This window comes from Mytilus galloprovincialis, chromosome 4 (genome assembly GCF_965363235.1).
Source record: "Mytilus galloprovincialis chromosome 4, xbMytGall1.hap1.1, whole genome shotgun sequence".
Classification (NCBI taxonomy): Eukaryota; Metazoa; Mollusca; class Bivalvia; order Mytilida; family Mytilidae; genus Mytilus; species Mytilus galloprovincialis.
Window position 1 is genome coordinate 103894774 of NC_134841.1, and position 20744 is coordinate 103915517.

Here is a 20744-nt window from a genome sequence, read left to right on the forward strand (position 1 = left end):
CATCATTTTTGTTGAGTGCGTGATTGACAGCAAAAGTAGGCGAGACACTGGGTTCCACCGAACCCTTACAAATTTTTATACAATTATTTGTATTAAGCCTTTTCTACAATTGCAATAATTAATCTTTCATTTAAAAGCATTGTACAGCAATTGCAATAATGAATGTCATAAAATAATTCTTATTATAAAGTATCATATTAAGACTGTCATATAAAAAAAAAACTGTTTGTTTTTCACTTTGTGTTGTAGGAACTTATGGAAAGCCAGAACAGGAAGTTACAATTGGAAATATCTACGCTGACAACGGAAAATAAATTGTTTAAAGATAAATACAACCGAGCTGCAGGTAATGAATTATATGCTGTCAGTATTTCCTTGATGGAATTGTTTAAGTGTTAAAATTAGATTTTCAATACAATATGTAATTTAAGCCTCTGATGTGTAAATATTTGCTTCAAATCAGTTCCAAAAAATAAGACTGCACTATGTTTAGGATTAACAAACTGCTGAGATCTCTTTAGTATGATGAAGATCAAAAGTTTATAAAGAATCCATGCCAATGAAAATGTTACACTAACACAGGCAAATATTGCTTACATGAATTTCACATGAATCACGCTTTAAATTCTTATCAAACAAGCTTAAACATCAAACTCACATGAACATTTTCATGCAAATTGAGAATCTCACATGAAACTTTTAAATTTAAAAACTTAGATTTTATTTGAATAACTTAATTTTTAAAATTCATGTCAATATTGACTGATTTCACATGTGAGTTCACATTAACTGATTTCAAATGAGTTTTACATTTAAGCTCATTTGAGGTGAAATTCACATAAACTTGACACAAGATTTACAAAAATTTCAATTCACTTGAAATTCATGAGAATGAAATTTCCATATGTATACAGTACAACTAGTATGCATTGAGTGGTTTTCTCATTTATTATTTATTTTTTTGTAGGAAAGATCAGCGATTTAGAGGAGGAGCTTAATGAGACGAAATCTGAGTATGAATCACTACAGCAGTCCGTTAATGAGGAAGTCTCAGAAGTACAAAGGAAAAGTAAATCTCAGATGGCACAAGACACCGACCATTTACAGTCAAAAGTTACCTCCCTTGTTCATGAAAATGAACAGTTGAAGTCAGAGGTAAACAAATTGTTACAAACAAATGGTCTGAAAAAAGTGAAATAATTTCTCAATATAAAACAATTAATTCATTTAAGAAATAATTTGTTTATGCCATGCTCTATTTTCTCGTTTTTTATATAGGTTAGACCGTTGGTTTTCCCGTTTGAATGGTTTTACACTAGTAATTTTGGGGCCCTTTATAGCTTATTGTTTGGTGTTAGCCAATGCTCTGTGTTGAAGGCCTTACATAGACCTATAATGGTTAACTTTTATAATTTGTTATTTGGATGGAGAATTGTCTCATTGGCACTCACACCACATCTTCCTATATCTATCTATGCTTATTTTAACATGGGTTGTCATTAAACTAATGATTTGTTAAAATCTTTATACCAAGTTTCTTTAAATTCTAATAGTAAAATAGAAATACTTTTGTACATTGAGATGGACCTATAGGATATTTGTGAAAGGTTAATATTTTGATTTGATAAAGCAAAAACATTGAAAAAAAAAATGTTTTATAATTAAAAAAATGAGGAAATACATGTAAAGGAATGTGTTTTATACTCCCAGGTGATGTACTTAGAGACACAACTACAAACAGCTAATGGTGTGGTAGAAATGGCCAGACAAAATAATGATAAGAATAAAACATTGGAAGCTTATAAGATGGAGGTTGCCTCTCTGAAGGTTTGTAATGTATCTCTAGAATAATTATAGGATGTTATATGAACTTTTCATGGATTATGTATATTAGAAAAAAATAATATTATTTAAGAAACATATATTTTAGTATCACCATACATTTTGATTTATTAGAGAAAATCAACAGTATTCTGTTTATAGAAATTAGATACACAAAAATGATTTTGAGATGAGTTAAAATTTCTAATGCAAAGGCGAAGTTCAGAAATTTTCAATAACATATAAAAGGATAGTAAGAAATACCAAAAATATCTGACAACAGATCACACCACACTAACCACAAACCCCCCTCAGCTTTCCCCTCTTCCCTGCCAACAATCTACAAAAAATCCAACAGATGCACAAACATGACTGAACAATTATTGGTTCAGATAGACTGCCTTGTGAGCTTAATTCCCTATTTTTCTTGCTAGGATGAAGTGATCAAAGTGAAGTCACTACTAGAACAGAGTGAGCGCCATCTACATGAAGAAGAGACTAGGTCAAGGGAGACAAGCCAACAAGTAATCAAGTTAACTGAGATGAAGAATCTCCTACAACATCAGGTCGATATGAGTGGGGGAGGAAATACTGTTGTAGATAAGCAGGTAAGATTTGGGGATTGATATTTATAGATTGATTTTCCATATTGGCAATGTTATTATGTTAAGATCTTCGAATCTTTTAAAGAGTTTTAATGATAATGTTACCGTTATTGTTGACCAGATTAATGTTTGGTGAGGGGGAGGGGGTGTATACAGCCAGCTGATTTTAATTAAACTTTCTCTTTTTTTAAATCAGATAAAATCATTAGAAAAGAGGCTTCGAGTAACAGAAGAGAGACTTCACCAAGAGAGATCAGACAGAGCTAATAACCTATCAGCTGTGGAAGATAAACTGTTGACAGAGAATGCTAGACTACAGGTCAGAGATACAACATCTTACTTGTGTAGTGCAATATTTCTCTTCTTCACAATAAATAAAATGGTAGTTCATCTTAATCAAAGTTCACCTCCAGAAATATTAATTATTGAAGATCAGTTTAATTTCCTAGAATTTAATTTGAAAACAAGGTGTAAATGGATGAAATGAGAGGATTTCGTTGTTTGCCTTTTCCTGAAAACTGTTAAAAATAATCCTGATGTAACAGATTTTGTTAAAACATTTGTTATTTAGAAACAAAATAAAAAACAAAAACAAAAGTAGAATGTATTGCATATTGAGTAAGGTTTAATAACATCATGCATGTGTTTTGTAAATAGGCCACAGAAAAAGAATTAAGCAGACAGTTACAGAGAGAGAAGGATAAAAACTGTAATCTGGAACAGAAAACTAAAGACGTGAAGAATGAAAATGAGAAGCTGAGGTTACAAGTACCATTTGATGAAACTTCATTGACCTCACACAAATATGATATACCATATAGTACACATTCTAGTCAAAGACATGAGTCTGCCAAGGTTAGTCATTATAAACTAAAGGTTACAAGTCAATGACCTCACACAAATAAGATATACCATATAGTACACATTCTAGTCAAGGACATGAGTCTGCCAAGGTTAGTCATTATAAACTAAAGGTTACAAGTCAATGACCTCACACAAATAAGATATACCATATAGTACACATTCTAGTCAAGGACATGAGTCTGCCAAGGTTAGTCATTATAAACTAAAGGTTACAAGTCAATGACCTCACACAAATAAGATATACCATATAGTACACATTCTAGTCAAGGACATGAGTCTGCCAAGGTTAGTCTCTATACTAAAGGTTATGAGTAATATGATATGCATATTTTAACTTGGAACAGGATTCCTAGTTAAGTGAACAGAAGTATATAGTATTCAAGCTTAGGTGATTTATGTTTTTTTATATATTTTAAACCTCACTTGCCAAACAGGTTCACATGGTGGCTGGCGGCTGATATTTTACACATTTATACATATTAATTCTTCATATATAAATAACAGCTCCATAATTTTGTATTAAGTAAATCACTATTTTATATATATATCTCATTATATTTATATTACCCATTTTTATTGTTCTCACATACAAACTACTGCTTTTTCACTGTTTTTTATTGGTTATAAATTGTAATCCTGATAATTTGCTAATAGAATTAGAATAACTTTTACACCCTATGCTGATATCACGCTATCTTTGCTATCAGTTGCTTTTCTTCACACCACAGAATCATGACTTTAAGCACATAGCTTCACAACTTGAACAACAAGCTGGGGTAAAATCTGAAATAGATATGATTTGCCATTTATGGACAACACGAGAGCAGGCATACAATCAGTTACGTCACCTAGAGTTGATGCTCCAGGATTTAAACCTGAGAGACAATGATGTCACAGAAGGACTTAAGGTGATTGATTTAGATGTCGTCTTTTTAATATTATGTCATGTAATAGATGTAGCTATCTTCTTATAGATTCAGGGTGTATATAAGTCAACTATACCTTGTGATGTGTTTTCAGATTCATCATTCAACAACTTCCTGTTTACCGATCACTTGTATTATTATAATTTTACACATGATAGCCGAGTTGAAGATTTTTGAGGCATCTTTCTCAGGAACTACAATACAAGGATTTCTGAAATTTGGTTTGAGGGTTTATATAAGTTAGCTATACTATGTGATGGGTTTTCAGACTCATCACTCAACAACTTACTGTTTACTGAAATATTTGGACGGGGGTATCATCAGTGAGCAGTAGCTCACACTTTCACTTGTTTAATTTAACAATTTTTAATATTCTTATAGTTTTGTTTTTTGCATTGTACAAACCCCATACCGTTTCTTCATTTCATTAGTACTTCTAAGTTTGAAGACAACATATACATGTACGGAATTGAGAGGCTCCAATTTATTTATTGAAATCTGTTTAATTGTGGTGAAGCTGTAGTGTAACTTTCTTTCTAAATTGTATGTTTAGAATGAATGAGTTCAAATGCATGTTATTTAATTTTAGTGTCTTGATTTAATTTGTTATGATTTACAGAATTTGAGAGACATTAAACATCAGTATGAGCTAAAGTTAAAGCAGGCAGAAGAAAAAAGTGAAGATTCCAAATCAGAAAAAATAACATTTGAAACAACATACAAAGAGTGAGTATTCTCTTATAAAACCTCAATCCAATGTGATATTTCATTCAATTGGTAACATTGAGTCCCTGTGTAATGTCATAAATTAGATTATTATGTACAGAAATATGTTGTTATTTAATTATGAACACAAGTGTATAAACGATTTTAAAAATAAGGGTACCAGTTGAATTATAAGTCTACATGTATTTGGCAAAGTATGTATATTAGCCTAGAAATTTTTAGCCTTTAGGATTAAAGGGTCAGGGTATTTTACTCATACAATAATAATGATAATAATAATAATGATAAATTTTTTATTTAAAGAGGGTATACACAGCTAGTTACAATTACTACGATTTGATCAATTTGGCATGTATTTAAAAAATTCCTATAAACAAAATGGAACTGTATAAGATATTGTAATCAATGTCATAACATGTAGTAAGATCAGTACAATAAGAAAGGAAATTACAAGATTCTGAAATGACCAATTATGTGGGGTCATTTAAATTAACAAAAAATAACATTGTGGTTTATTGATTTACTAATATATTGGGATTTATTTACAACTGATATATTTGTGAGTTAATATCCGTACCTTTTGTTTTTTCAGACAACTGACCAGTTTAGTAAAGGAGAGACATGAGGCCTTTGCCAAATTAAAAACAGCAGAAGATTTGTTAGAGGCAACAAGAAGTGAAAATGAAATTTTACGCAAAAATTTACCAGCTCTTTCTGCTGGCTCTATGCAGTCTCTTGATGGAAAGGACAGTAAGTTTATAAGATACCAGCTCTTTCTGCTGGCTCTATGCAGTCTCTTGATGGAAAGGACAGTAAGTTTATAAGATACCAGCTCTTTCTGCTGGCTCTATACAGTCTCTTGATGGAAAGGACAGTAAGTTTATAAAAATTTACCAGCTCTTTCTGCTGGCTCTATGCAGTCTCTTGATGGAAAGGACAGTAAGTTTATAAGATACCTGGCCACCGTTTCACAAAGTCTTCTTAACTTACGATCATCGTATCAGTTTACGATCGGTTTACGTGTGGTTCTACGTTCCCGTTACGTGTGTTTCACAAAGGCATCGTAAAGAACTACTAAGTTGATCGCAAGTTACGTCGTGTGTATCATCGTAAGTGTGTCGTAAACCGAGAAGAGTGCTTTCTTTCACGTCCGCACTTTTATCGAGTATGGCATGCCAAATAAACATTTTTAAAAATAATTAATATGGATGGCGAATTATGGTGATATTTTTATATCAAAATTAATACAATTAAAGAATTTTAGTCCGTTTTCAATATTAATTCAAGATATATGACGCTTACAGTCATAGGACAAAAGTGAGTTCCCACTCAAAAAATGTCCTATCATTTCAACTAAAATCAGTATTTTTCAAAAAAACATTACCAAGTAAGTCTATGAGTGATTTTTATAAAATAGATACCATAAGATGCAGAAATGTCTGAAGTTTAATTGTTTATTTGGCCATATTTTTAGTGAGGTTCTTTTTCATTATTTAATGGTTTAAACACAAATGCATTTTTTACGATTTTAATTTGGTTAGAATACATAGCAAACTTTGCCGTGAGTCAAGCAATATTTTTCTTTGTGTTCACCTTGTCAGTAATTTAAAATACATATATTAACAATACTGTGTACCAATATTCTTTTTGGAGACAAAAACAGTCAAATATGTTAAACCGGTGTCATATGGTATTTTGAACCCCCTAAAAATTGAACCCGGGGTCAAATTACCATGCGGTAAAATGACCCCGGGGTCATTATACCGCATGGTATTTTGACCCCGGGGTCATTTTTCACATATGGTATTTTGAACCCCCCTGCGGTATATTGAACCCCTCTGTTTTTGATAAATAATATTGCAGATAATTTAATTTACAAATTATTGGCTATAATTTTTTTTAATTTGAGGTCTATGGTAGGGGGTTCAATATACCGCAGGGGGGTCAAAATACCATGGCTAAGTAAAATTTTCAAAATATATTTTCCAGCATATTTAATACATACAAACTACTTTTTGGGGTATTATAACTATGTTAAGGAGTTAGAATAGCTAAAATTTTTGAAAATCAAGGTCTATAGTAGGGGGTTCAATATACCGCAGGGGGGTCAAAATACCATGGCTAAGTAAAATTTTCAAAATATCTTTTCCAGCATATTAAATACATACAAACTACGTATTGGAGTATAATAACTATGTAAAGAAGCTAGAATAGATTGAGTTTTTGAAATTCAAGGTCTATAGAAGGGGGTTCAATATACTGCAGGGGGGTCAAAATACCATGGCAAAGTAAAATTTTCAAAATATCTTTTCCAGCATATCTAATACATACAAACTACTTATTGGATTATTATAACTACATTAAGGAGTTAGAATAGCTAGAATTTTTGAAATTCAAGGTCTATAGTAGGGGGTTCAATATACCGCAGGGGGGTCAAAATACCATGGCAAAGTAAAATTTTTAAAATATCTTTTCCAGCATATCTAATACATACAAACTACTTATTGGATTATTATAACTATGTTAAGGAGCTAGAATAGATTGAATTTTTGAAATTCAAGGGCTATAGTAGGGGGTTCAATATACCGCAGGGGGGTCAAAATACCATGGCTAAGTAAAATTTTCAAAATATATTTTCCAGCATATCTAATACATACAAACTACTTATTGGATTATTATAACTATGTTAAGGAGCTAGAATAGATTGAATTTTTGAAATTCAAGGTCTATAGTAGGGGGTTCAATATACCGCAGGGGGGTCAAAATACCATGGCTAAGTAAAATTTTCAAAATATATTTTCCAGCATATTTAATACATACAAACTACTTATTGGGGTATTATAACTATGTTAAGGAGTTAGAATAGCTAAAATTTTTGAAAATCAAGGTCTATAGTAGGGGGTTCAATATACCGCAGGGGGGTCAAAATACCATGGCTAAGTAAAATTTTCAAAATATCTTTTCCAGCATATTAAATACATACAAACTACGTATTGGAGTATAATAACTATGTAAAGAAGCTAGAATAGATTGAGTTTTTGAAATTCAAGGTCTATAGAAGGGGGTTCAATATACCGCAGGGGGGTCAAAATACCATGGCAAAGTAAAATTTTCAAAATATCTTTTCCAGCATATTTAATACATACAAACTACTTATTGGGTTATTATAACTATGTTAAGGAGTTAGAATAGATTGAATTTTTGAAATTCAAGGTCTATAGTAGGGGGTTCAATATACCGCAGGGGGGTCAAAATACCATGGCAAAGTAAAATTTTCAAAATATATTTTCCAGCATATCTAATACATACAAACTACTTATTGGATTATTCTAACTATGTTAAGGAGCTAGAATAGATTGAATTTTTGAAATTCAAGGTCTATAGTAGGGGGTTCAATATACCGCAGGGGGGTCAAAATACCATGGCAAAGTAAAATTTTCAAAATATATTTTCCAGCATATCTAATACATACAAACTACTTATTGGATTATTATAACTATGTTAAGGAGCTAGAATAGATTGAATTTTTCAAATTCAAGGTCTATAGTAGGGGGTTCAATATACCGCAGGGGGGTCAAAATACCATGGCAAAGTAAAATTTTCAAAATATATTTTCCAGCATATCTAATACATACAAACTACTTATTGGATTATTATAACTATGTTAAGGAGCTAGAATAGATTGAATTTTTGAAATTCAAGGTCTATAGTAGGGGGTTCAATATACCGCAGGGGGGTCAAAATACCATGGCAAAGTAAAATTTTCAAAATATATTTTCCAGCATATTTAATACATACAAACTACTTATTGGGTTATTATAACTATGTTAAGGAGTTAGAATAGATTGAATTTTTGAAATTCAAGGTCTATAGTAGGGGGTTCAATATACCGCAGGGGGGTCAAAATACCATGGCAAAGTAAAATTTTCAAAATATCTTTTCCAGCATATTAAATACATACAAACTACGTATTGGAGTATAATAACTATGTAAAGAAGCTAGAATAGATTGAGTTTTTGAAATTCAAGGTCTATAGAAGGGGGTTCAATATACCGCAGGGGGGTCAAAATACCATGGCAAAGTAAAATTTTCAAAATATCTTTTCCAGCATATCTAATACATACAAACTACTTATTGGATTATTATAACTACATTAAGGAGTTAGAATAGCTAGAATTTTTGAAATTCAAGGTCTATAGTAGGGGGTTCAATATACAGCAGGGGGGTCAAAATACCATGGCAAAGTAAAATTTTTAAAATATCTTTTCCAGCATATTTAATACATACAAACTACTTATTGGATTATTATAACTATGTTAAGGAGCTAGAATAGATTGAATTTTTGAAATTCAAGGTCTATAGTAGGGGGTTCAATATACCGCACGGGGGTCAAAATACTATGGCAAAGTAAAATTTTCAAAATATATTTTCCAGCATATTTAATACATACAAACTACTTATTGGGTTATTATAACTATGTTAAGGAGTTAGAATAGATTGAATTTTTGAAATTCAAGGTCTATAGTAGGGGGTTCAATATACCGCAGGGGGGTCAAAATACCATGGCAAAGTAAAATTTTTAAAATATCTTTTCCAGCATATCTAATACATACAAACTACTTATTGGATTATTATAACTATGTTAAAGAGCTAGAATAGATTGAATTTTTGAAATTCAAGGTCTATAGTAGGGGGTTCAATATACCGCAGGGGGGTCAAAATACCATGGCAAAGTAAAATTTTCAAAATATATTTTCCAGCATATCTAATACATACAAACTACTTATTGGATTATTATAACTATGTTAAGGAGCTAGAATAGATTGAATTTTTGAAATTCAAGGTCTATAGTAGGGGGGGGGTTCAATATACCGCAGGGGGGTCAAAATACCATGGCAAAGTAAAATTTTCAAAATATCTTTTCCAGCATATCAAATACATACAAACTACGTATTGGAGTATAATAACTATGTAAAGAAGCTAGAATAGATTGAGTTTTTGAAATTCAAGGTCTATAGAAGGGGGTTCAATATACCGCAGGGGGGTCAAAATACTATGGCAAAGTAAAATTTTCAAAATATCTTTTCCAGCATATCTAATACATACAAACTACTTATTGGATTATTATAACTACATTAAGGAGTTAGAATAGCTAGAATTTTTGAAATTCAAGGTCTATAGTAGGGGGTTCAATATACAGCAGGGGGGTCAAAATACCATGGCAAAGTAAAATTTTTAAAATATCTTTTCCAGCATATCTAATACATACAAACTACTTATTGGATTATTATAACTATGTTAAGGAGCTAGAATAGATTGAATTTTTGAAATTCAAGGTCTATAGTAGGGGGTTCAATATACCGCAGGGGGGTCAAAATACCATGGCAAAGTAAAATTTTCAAAATATATTTTCCAGCATATCTAATACATACAAACTACTTATTGGATTATTATAACTACATTAAGGAGTTAGAATAGCTAGAATTTTTGAAATTCAAGGTCTATAGTAGGGGGTTCAATATACAGCAGGGGGGTCAAAATACCATGGCAAAGTAAAATTTTTAAAATATCTTTTCCAGCATATTTAATACATACAAACTACTTATTGGATTATTATAACTATGTTAAGGAGCTAGAATAGATTGAATTTTTGAAATTCAAGGTCTATAGTATATCTATCTATTCTAACTCCTTTACATAGTTATAATACTCCAATAAGTAGTTTGTATGTATTTAACATACTGGAAAAGATATTTTGAAAATTTTACTTAGCCATGGTATTTTGACCCCCCTGCGGTATATTGAACCCCCTACTATAGACCTTGAATTAAAAAAATTCTAGCTATTCTAACTCCTTAACATAGTTATAATACCCAAATAAGTAGTTTGTATGTATTTAACATACTGGAAAAGATATTTTGAAAATTTTACTTAGCCATGGTATTTTGACCCCCCTGCGGTATATTGAACCCCCTACTATAGACCTTGAATTTCAAGAATTCTGGCTATTTTAACTCCTTAACATAGTTATAATACCCAAATAAGTAGTTTGTATGTATTAAACATACTGGAAAAGATATTTTGAAAATTTTACTTAGCCATGGTATTTTGACCCCCCTTCCGTATATTGAACCCCCTACTCAAGACCTTGAATTTCAATCTATTCTAACTCCTTAACATAGTTATAATACTCCAATAAGTAGTTTGTATGTATTAAACATACTGGAAAAGATATTTTGAAAATTTTACTTCGCCATCGTATTTTGACCCCCCTGCGGTATATTGAACCCCCTACTCAAGACCTTGAATTTCAAAAATTCAATCTATTCTAACTCCTTTACATAGTTATAATACTCCAATAAGTAGTTTGCATGTATTTTACATACTGGAAAAGATATTTTGAAAATTTTACTTAGCCATGGTATTTTGACCCCCCTGCCGTATATTGAACCCCCTACTCAAGACCTTGAATTTCAAAAATTCAATCTATTCTAACTCCTTAACATAGTTATAATACTCCAATAAGTAGTTTGTATGTATTAAACATACTGGAAAAGATATTTTGAAAATTTTACTTCGCCATGGTATTTTGACCCCCCTGCGGTATATTGAACCCCCTACTCAAGACCTTGAATTTCAAAAATTCAATCTATTCTAACTCCTTTACATAGTTATAATACTCCAATAAGTAGTTTGTATGTATTTAACATACTGGAAAAGATATTTTGAAAATTTTACTTAGCCATGGTATTTTGACCCCCCCTGCGGTATATTGAACCCACTACTATAGACCTTGAATTTCAAAAATTCAATCTATTCTAGCTCCTTAACATAGTCATAATACTCCAATAAGTAGTTTGTATGTATTAAACATACTGGAAAAGATATTTTGAAAATTTTACTTTGCCATGGTATTTTGACCCCCCTGCGGTATATTGAACCCCCTACTATAGACCTTGAATTTCAAGAATTCTAGCTATTTTAACTCCTTAACATAGTTATAATACCCAAATAAGTAGTTTGTATGTATTAAACATACTGGAAAAGATATTTTTGAAAAATTTTCTTAGCCATGGTATTTTGACCCCCCTGCGGTATATTGAACCCCCTACTCAAGACCTTGAATTTCAAAAATTCAATCTATTCTAACTCCTTAACATAGTTATAATAACCCAATAAGTAGTTTGTATGTATTAAACATACTGGAAAAGATATTTTGAAAATTTTACTTCGCCATGGTATTTTGACCCCCTGCGGTATATTGAACCCCCTACTCAAGACCTTGAATTTCAAAAATTCTAGCTATTCTAACTCCTTAACATAGTTGTAATACTCCAATAAGTAGTTTGTATGAATTAAACATACTGGAAAAGATATTTTGAAAATTTTACTTCGCCATGGTATTTTGACCCCCCTGCGGTATATTGAACCCCCTACTCAAGACCTTGAATTTCAAAAATTCAATCTATTCTAACTCCTTTACATAGTTATAATACTCCAATAAGTAGTTTGTATGTATTTAACATACTGGAAAAGATATTTTGAAAATTTTACTTTAATAGCCATGGTATTTTGACCCCCCTGCGGTATATTGAACCCCCTACTATAGGCCTTGAATTTCAAAAATTCTAGCTATTCTAACTCCTTAACATAGTTATAATACCCAAATAAATAGTTTGTATGTATTAAATATGCTGGAAAAGATATTTTGAAAATTTTACTTAGCCATGGTATTTTGACCCCCCTGCGGTATATTGAACCCCCTACTATAGACCTTGAATTTCAAAAACTCAATCTATTCTAGCTTCTTTACATAGTTATTATACTCCAATACGTAGTTTGTATGTATTAAATATGCTGGAAAAGATATTTTGAAAATTTTACTTTGCCATGGCATGTTATTTTGACCCCCCTACCATGGTATATTGAGCCCCCTACTATACATCTAAAGACCTTTAATGCTAAAATATCTAGCTCCTTTCCATATTTATTATACTCCAATAAGAAGTTTGTATTTATTTTAGTAGCTTGAAAAGATGTTTTGAAAATTTTACTTTTTAGATTAACTGAGCCATGGTAATTTGACCCCCTCCCCCTTTTTTTACCATGGAGAATCAAAACTTAAGTCTACCATTCTATATAAATATTACAAATTTCAAAAAATTAAAGTGTCCAAGCTACATGGTCTAGTTATAATGCTTTCAGAAGTTTTTTGATTGAAATTTTGTTGGTTAAGACTTGAGAGCACTTATACCAAGCAAATATTTTTCTTTTAACCAATCATTGAAAATTGACCTCCCCTTCTTGTATTAATGATTTTTAATATTTGATTAGCTTTTATATAATGTTAAATGTTTTATTAATCATCTAGAATTAAAAAAACAGGGGGTTCAATTTACCATGGGGGTTCAATTTTCCATACAGGGGGGGTTCAATTTACCATGGGGGGGTTCAATTTACCATAGCGGTATTTTGACCCCGGGGTCATTTTACCATGGGGTTCAAAATACCATATGACACCGGAAACTATCCGACACAGTGAGGGTCTAGATTAGTGGCTACGAGGGGGGGGGGGGGGGGGGGGGGGGTGCATTTCTTTGTTCTGTAATTCTTTTAGCCATTCTTATCTTTTCAGCATTAACAAATAATACTTTTTTTATCACCAGAACAGGTTAGATTTTATTATTGATAGCCCAATATAGAAAAAAATGCGTATCAATAAAGTCGTTTTGGAGGATTTTAAAATGTATTTAACTTTTATTCGTAGTGAAAGAAAAATAGGTTTTCCCCAACACCCAAAAAATCAAAAACAATGTCATCCGTTTTCGAGCATTTGTCTTCCATCTATAAAATATATTGTTTTTTTGTTGTTGTTTTTTAAATTGGAATCATTCCGGCGAAAGAGACGTACGGTTTTGGATTCTGCAACTCCCTTAAAATTATCCATAAATTTTGAAATTATAAAGAAACTAAGGTTTCAACTCCATTAGACAAAGTTGTTCTTCGTCTGCATGATTTGGCTATTTATTAGATTCTGTTTGGTCCGATAGCTCTTCAACGGTTTCTGTTCTTTGTGCATGCTTCGTTCCAAAAATCGAGAATTATATGTTGTATATTTGTTTCAGCTGTACAGAGCTTTTTGTTGTCAATGGTTATTTTTGTCGGAACTCTTTCACGAAATTTCATTGTTGTAATAATTATTGACACAATGTAGGAGAAGGATGTAAGGTTATAACTAAGTCTGCAATAGTGGACGAAAATACAGATGCTTATTAATGAACATAATTTGCATGGCTAAAATCATTGAACACGCAGAGTTTAGTTATTTTGTTAATCAATTTTACTTTATATTCTCTCTTTCTTTTCTTTTTTTTTGGGGGGGGGGAGGGGCATTATTCTCTATTCTGTAAACCTCATATATCTTGGGTTATTTCAAATAAATATCTGATATTCAAGCGCCTATTAGCGGGATAGGATTCTTAATACTATAAGAGTATCCACAAAGAGAGTTTTGGTGGTCTCTTTTAAAAGTCGTTGCATGAGAATATTATGCTACAACCAACCAAAAAAAAAGGGTTGCCTACTAAGTATATAAAAGCTAAAGAATATGCAAAGCATGTAATTTTACGACGCAGGAGTTCGGGTTAAAGGGGTTATATTAAATGTTATCATATGTTTAGACTAAATAACATATGATTTTTACTGTATAATAGCATTAAATTTACGTAAATTCCATATTTTTCGAATTGGTGCTTAGCGGGCTGATATGAAAAGTTTATCACATGCCTTTCCGTAACGTTATCGCATGGCATTCCGGTGATACTCGAGAAATTCCGGATAATACACCTCAATGATCCTCAATGCTATACGTTTTCACTGAAAATCAACACAACGTAGTGTACAAAACAATTATTTGGATACTGGAAAGTATTTTTTGTAAAATAATAAAAAAAAAAAAAACCAAAAAAAAAAACCAACCAAATTATTAAATGAATGCATTTTTTAAAAGTTTCAAACATAATTTAGAAAGTTACTTTAAAAAAAGTTGACTTTTCCAAACAGTTCATTATGTATATTTTTTAAATTATTTTTTTGTCGTTTCGTCAAAATTTAAATGTTTCCTTCTCTGTTGAGGCATATGACAGGAAGATTTCATATCTAATGTACTAAATTTGGGGTCCGACGTCCGTGAACTTTTCACTCTTTGAACTTCTATTTGGGAACTACGTAAAAGAATCAATATATGTATCTGTGATTTTCTCCATCGTTGAAGCATATGATAAAAAGAATTAAAAACTTTAAAATTGCGATAGTTTTATGAGCATTAAACACAGCCAGATTTGAATAAAAGTTAAGAAATTCCGGTAAAGTCAATGATATCAAACAGATGTGCAATGGTATATCAAATTGGGAAATATTGCATTTAGTTTTTATTAAAGATTAAAACTACTATTTTTTACTTCATATTTGAATCTTTACGCCAATTGCCGCTAAGAAAGTAATCCAAAATTGTTTCCTTTTATTTTTATACACTTTCGGAATTATGAATCTGAATTGAATTTTCAATTAATTTACACAATTTAATTATTGTATCTTTAATCTCATCGTGTATTAAATCTTATTGTATTAAATACAGCATACTCTTTCTAATCCTTTCTGTTTATCCTTTCCAAATAACAACATTCATACCTGTGTACGCTTGAACTCACACCTGCGGCTAAATAGCTACAAGGTAAACGAATTGACCTCCTGCCGAGAAATATACAGTGACCTTTACAAAATGATATACACACTCTGCTCACACATTAGTTGCATTGAAATGATTATCAAAACAATAACGGTAAAATAGAACTGAAATATTTTCAGTTCAATATCAGTAAAAATGTTCAATAAATATTTTATAAAAAAAAACTCAACAATAATTATTGAAATTTATTCGAAAACATTTACTAGAGATAATTTTATAGGAGTTTAATTCAATCAATACAAAACGGTATATGCATATTCATTTTCGTTCATTCTTATATTGTGGTTAATAACTACGACCATTCGTCAGCTGTGCGCTTTTAATTACGTATATTGTCGATAAGCTATAAGAGTTAAACAGATTTTATTTTTTCCCAGAATTCAACAAATCGGGCTAAAACGTCACGACCCACTCGAGAATTCAACCAAAAAAGTAACAAATACTTGATTTTCTCCGTTATTAGAAGGAATATAAATTTAAAACTTTGCAAATGTGTTTTTTATGTTAAGATGAACATAATTAGATGATAAGTAAAAAATCGCGGAATTTCCCTTTAAATTATTAACATTTTTTACATTTAGGCTTCTTCATTTTTTTCCTCAATTGTTACATTATTTGGAGAATTGCGATTTAATGTTATTTTTTTGTATCGTTTCTATCAAATTTTATTTTTATATTAAAACTAGAAATTGACCTGTTGTCCCACAAGGAAACAGCTGTTTTGACGTTTTTTCTAGAAAAGTTCCTAAATATTCTTAAACTTTTCACCCATATGATGTCTTCAATTCAGTGAGCAATATTGAATTTCATGCTAAATACAGGAGCTTACCAGATTAAATTAACGTGACCTATTAAAATAGTCAAAACAATAAGTTTTTACTCCAATTACAATTGAACTTTTTATATCAATTCGAGATTTATGTCATGTTGATCTGTAATATATTTATTTGTGTTAAAACTTGACCAACTTCTTAAATTCTGGCGAACACTGAGTCCGACGTATGCGTATTTTGAAAAAGTATGCATACGGTGTGGACCATACGCGTACGGTACAAATACTCATATGGTCTGGAACATAGACATCTATCTATATTGTTGAAAACTATACTATACTATGTTGCCTTCTGGATGTCCTTAGTTTGTCTTTGTCATTTGATTGATGTCTTATTAACGTATAACCTACATTTCCAAAAGTTTTGTATAGCTAAAACGGCTATTGTGTATAGAAAAATGTCTTTCTTTCCCTAAATACTATGCTTAAAAGAAGATGGACCAAGGAGAGATGTGCACAGGCACTTGTTTCGATCTATCAATGGGAAGGTCGACAATCCATATATATATTACATATTGATAGTCGACCTTCCCATTGGTAGAAACAGGTGCATGTGGCAATGTCTCTAAAAAAAAAAAAGGAAGGTAAACAGAAAAAAATGCTTCACTTTTCAATCTTTAACTTCCCCTCCCCCTTCCAATTTTATTTTCTACTGTATTAATTTTTGAAGACATGCCGCATCTACACTTATAGATTATCGTTGATCATCTCAATGAGATTGATTTTCTCGCTTGAGCTGGTACAGCGAAAGTGAGAAAAGCAATCGAGTTGAGATGACCAATGATAATCTGTTTATACTGCACTCGTTCTATTTGAGCAGTCAAAATGCGTTGACTGTATATTTCTATGCCATATACAGTCACTGACCTGATATCACTTTTCCTCATGAATATTTAAATAGAAATTGTCGAAATTATATTTAATTATTCATACGACCTCTTCAACCTGTTCTTGTTTCCAATGTAAACAACGATGCGTTTAACGACTCAAACTTGTTTCTTTTGCAATTTTTGGGAAACCATATTTCACTTATTAATTTTTTTTTGTTTGCAACCTATAAATCATTATGTTTTATGCTTATTGTTGATATTTTAGTCTGCAACGAATTCGTTCATCATTGATTGCGGTAATGATGTACATTTCATCGTGTTTTTTTATTTCTCCGTCTGTGTGATATGAGGCCTTTTAAAAGGGGGATTTTTCCCAATATTTAAATCAAATAAATAACATTAACACAATAAACAACAATTGAAAATGTTTTTTTTAGATTGCAGTATAGAAACAATAATAGTTCATTGACTTGACATATCAACAATATAAGGATTTGGCCCGAAACGGGGAAAATGCTCGGCACAGCCTCGCATTTCCCCGTTTCTAAGCCTCATCCTTATATCGTTGATATGTCAAGTCAATGCACTATTATTGTCTATTTATCGCTATTTTACCTATGTCAATTTCGTTAGCAACGCCACGTGGCCTCCTTAGTTTCTAGCGAAAATGTTTCCATCTCAAGCGAGAAGCATGATATGAAAATTATCACAAAAAAAGATCAAAAGAAAAATGCACAACATAGCGATAAAAAGTCTTATTGATCTGCAGCTTACCCCTCTCCCTATTAGTTTTGGTATATATGATCTACATTAAATTCGATCCAAAAATAGTCACTAGAAAGGCATACAGTAACATATCTAAATAGTTGCAATAAATTCCATTAACCACGAAACTAATTACAGTCAGATATTTATTTCGATATTCTAATTAAAATACATTTCTTTTTTGGCCGAAATAACAAAAAAAATATTATTATCTGGTTTGACTGTGAAACACTGATTTCAGATTTATATTGTACTCATAACTTTAAAAATGGGAATAAAACATCCTTCTTTAAACGTTTTATCGATTACCACTGTGCCTGTAGTGATATAATTATAAATAGATTTCAGAACGCGGACGTGATAGAAAGCCTATTTATCAAATTGTTAAGACGTACGCCGGTAGGAATAAGATGAGTAAACAATGATTTAAAATATTTGCATTAAGTAAGTTGCTTGCATATACAAATAAACAAACGAAGAAAGACTTTAATTAAAGTGTATTCTATAATATTGAAGATTCTTCTTCGTCTCCTAACATTTGAGGCATCTTGACCAAGAATAAAGAACGCTGCAATAATGTTAGATGGATTTATTCATTTTCGTAGAAAAACTACGATGGAGTTACGACTGGGTATAGCTGTAGTAAGTTACGCCAGGATTTACGCATTATTTAAGATCATCTTAACTTACGACGGCTTTGTGAAACGGCTGTAAATCCTACGATTTATTTACGATGGACTTACGATGACACGTAGACTTACGAAGGCTTTGTGAAACGGTACCCAGCTCTTTCTGCTTGTTCTATACAGTCTCTTGATGGAAAAGACAGTAAGTTTATAAGATACCAGCTCTTTCTGCTGGTTCTATGCAGTCTCTTGATGGAAAAGACAGTAAGTTTATAAGATACCAGCTCTTTCTGCTGGTTCTATGCAGTCTCTTGATGGAAAAGACAGTAAGTTTATAAGATACCAGCTCTTTCTGCTGGCTCTATGCAGTCTCTTGATGGAAAAGACAGTAAGTTTATAAGATACCAGCTCTTTCTGCTGGCTCTATGCAGTGTCTTGATGGAAAAGACAGTAAGTTTATAAGATACCAGCTCTTTCTGCTTGTTCTATACAGTCTGTTGATGGAAGTTTATAAGATACCAGCTCTTTCTGCTGGCTCTATGCAGTCTCTTGATGGAAAATACAGTAAGTTTATAAGATACCAGCTCTTTCTGCTGGTTCTATACAGTCTGTTGATGGAAAAGACAGTAAGTTTATAAGATACCAGCTCTTTCTGCTGGTTCTATACAGTCTCTTGATGGAAAAGACAGTAAGTTTATAAGATACCAGCTCTTTCTGCTGGCTCTATGCAGTCTCTTGATGGAAAAGACAGTAAGTTAATAAGATACCAGCTCTTTCTGCTGGCTCTATGCAGTCTCTTGATGGAAAGGACAGTAAGTTTATAAGATACCAGCTCTTTCTGCTGGCACTATGCAGTCTCTTGATGGAAAAGACAGTAAGTTTATAAGATACCAGCTCTTTATGCTGGCTCTATGCAGTCTCTTGATGGAAAGGACAGTAAGTTTATAAGATACCAGCTCTTTCTGCTGGCTCTATGCAGTCTCTTGATGGAAAAGACAGTAAGTTTATAAGATACCAGCTCTTTCTGCTGGCTCTATGCAGTCTCTTGATGGAAAAGACAGTAAGTTTATAAGATACCAGCTCTTTCTGCTGGCTCTATGCAGTCTCTTGATGGAAAAGACAGTAAGTTTATAAGATAGTATTAATGAAGAAAACTGACAAAAACCTCTGTTTACATAAAAAAAAAGGTTCTATGATCATAAACAACACTGCTAAAAATAGAAAGTATAGATATATGATACTGTCAAATTAAAAAAAAAGGAATTTAAAGGAAATAAAAATTTGTGGATTTCAAAAAACAATATTTTATTATGTGTTTTTGAATTACAAATAATTTAAAGAAAATACTGAACAATGTCTTGGTTCTCTGTCTGGAAGTTTTTATTTATCTTTAAGACAAGAAAGCCGTCTGTTTTATTTGAGGAAAAGTATGTTATAATCACATTCTGATCTTTTTCTTCTAATATTCAGGTGAGAAACAATCTCAGGTTGTTCAGATCCAGGAGTTAGAAAGTAAAGTGCAATCATTAACAAGGTCAAATCAAAGGTCAGAAGGGGAGATAACTACTCTGAAAGTTCAGATGGAGGCTAGAGAGAAAACCCTGAGGGATGTGGAGAGTGAACTGGAGCTAGCTAACAGTAAAATGGACCTAGATAATGGAGAGGAAAGAAAGCAACAAAAAATTGATAAACTCACTGCACAGGTATGAGATGTTAAACATCATAGCTCATTGGTGATAGGAAAATGATTGTTACTAAATGATGTCTATTTAGTCCTAATGACTTCTCTTGTGTATTATAAATAATACATGAAACATAATATCAATGCTTTAAAACTTGCTATACTTTTTGTCGTGCATTCGACTTTAGTCGAAAAAGCAAGACATAGCGATTCTACATTCCGTCAGCATCGGCGGCCACAAATATTCACTCTGTGGATAAAAGTTTTTGAAAAGTAAATAACTATCTTAAACTATTCTGGATTTGTACCAAACTTGGACAG

General features: G+C 31.7%; 1 protein-coding gene across 1 annotated transcript in view; it reads left to right on the plus strand.

Annotated features, from left to right (window-relative positions):
* The window catches only part of LOC143073710 (uncharacterized), an 84137-nt gene that overhangs the window by 12452 nt on the left and 50941 nt on the right, over positions 1-20744 (plus strand). The window contains exons 8-17 of the mRNA XM_076249473.1: positions 250-346; positions 968-1155; positions 1711-1827; positions 2256-2429; positions 2623-2745; positions 3084-3281; positions 4019-4198; positions 4836-4942; positions 5535-5692; positions 20213-20445. Coding sequence (XP_076105588.1) covers positions 250-346; positions 968-1155; positions 1711-1827; positions 2256-2429; positions 2623-2745; positions 3084-3281; positions 4019-4198; positions 4836-4942; positions 5535-5692; positions 20213-20445 — 1575 coding nt within the window. The remainder of the gene's footprint in view (positions 1-249; positions 347-967; positions 1156-1710; positions 1828-2255; positions 2430-2622; positions 2746-3083; positions 3282-4018; positions 4199-4835; positions 4943-5534; positions 5693-20212; positions 20446-20744) is intronic.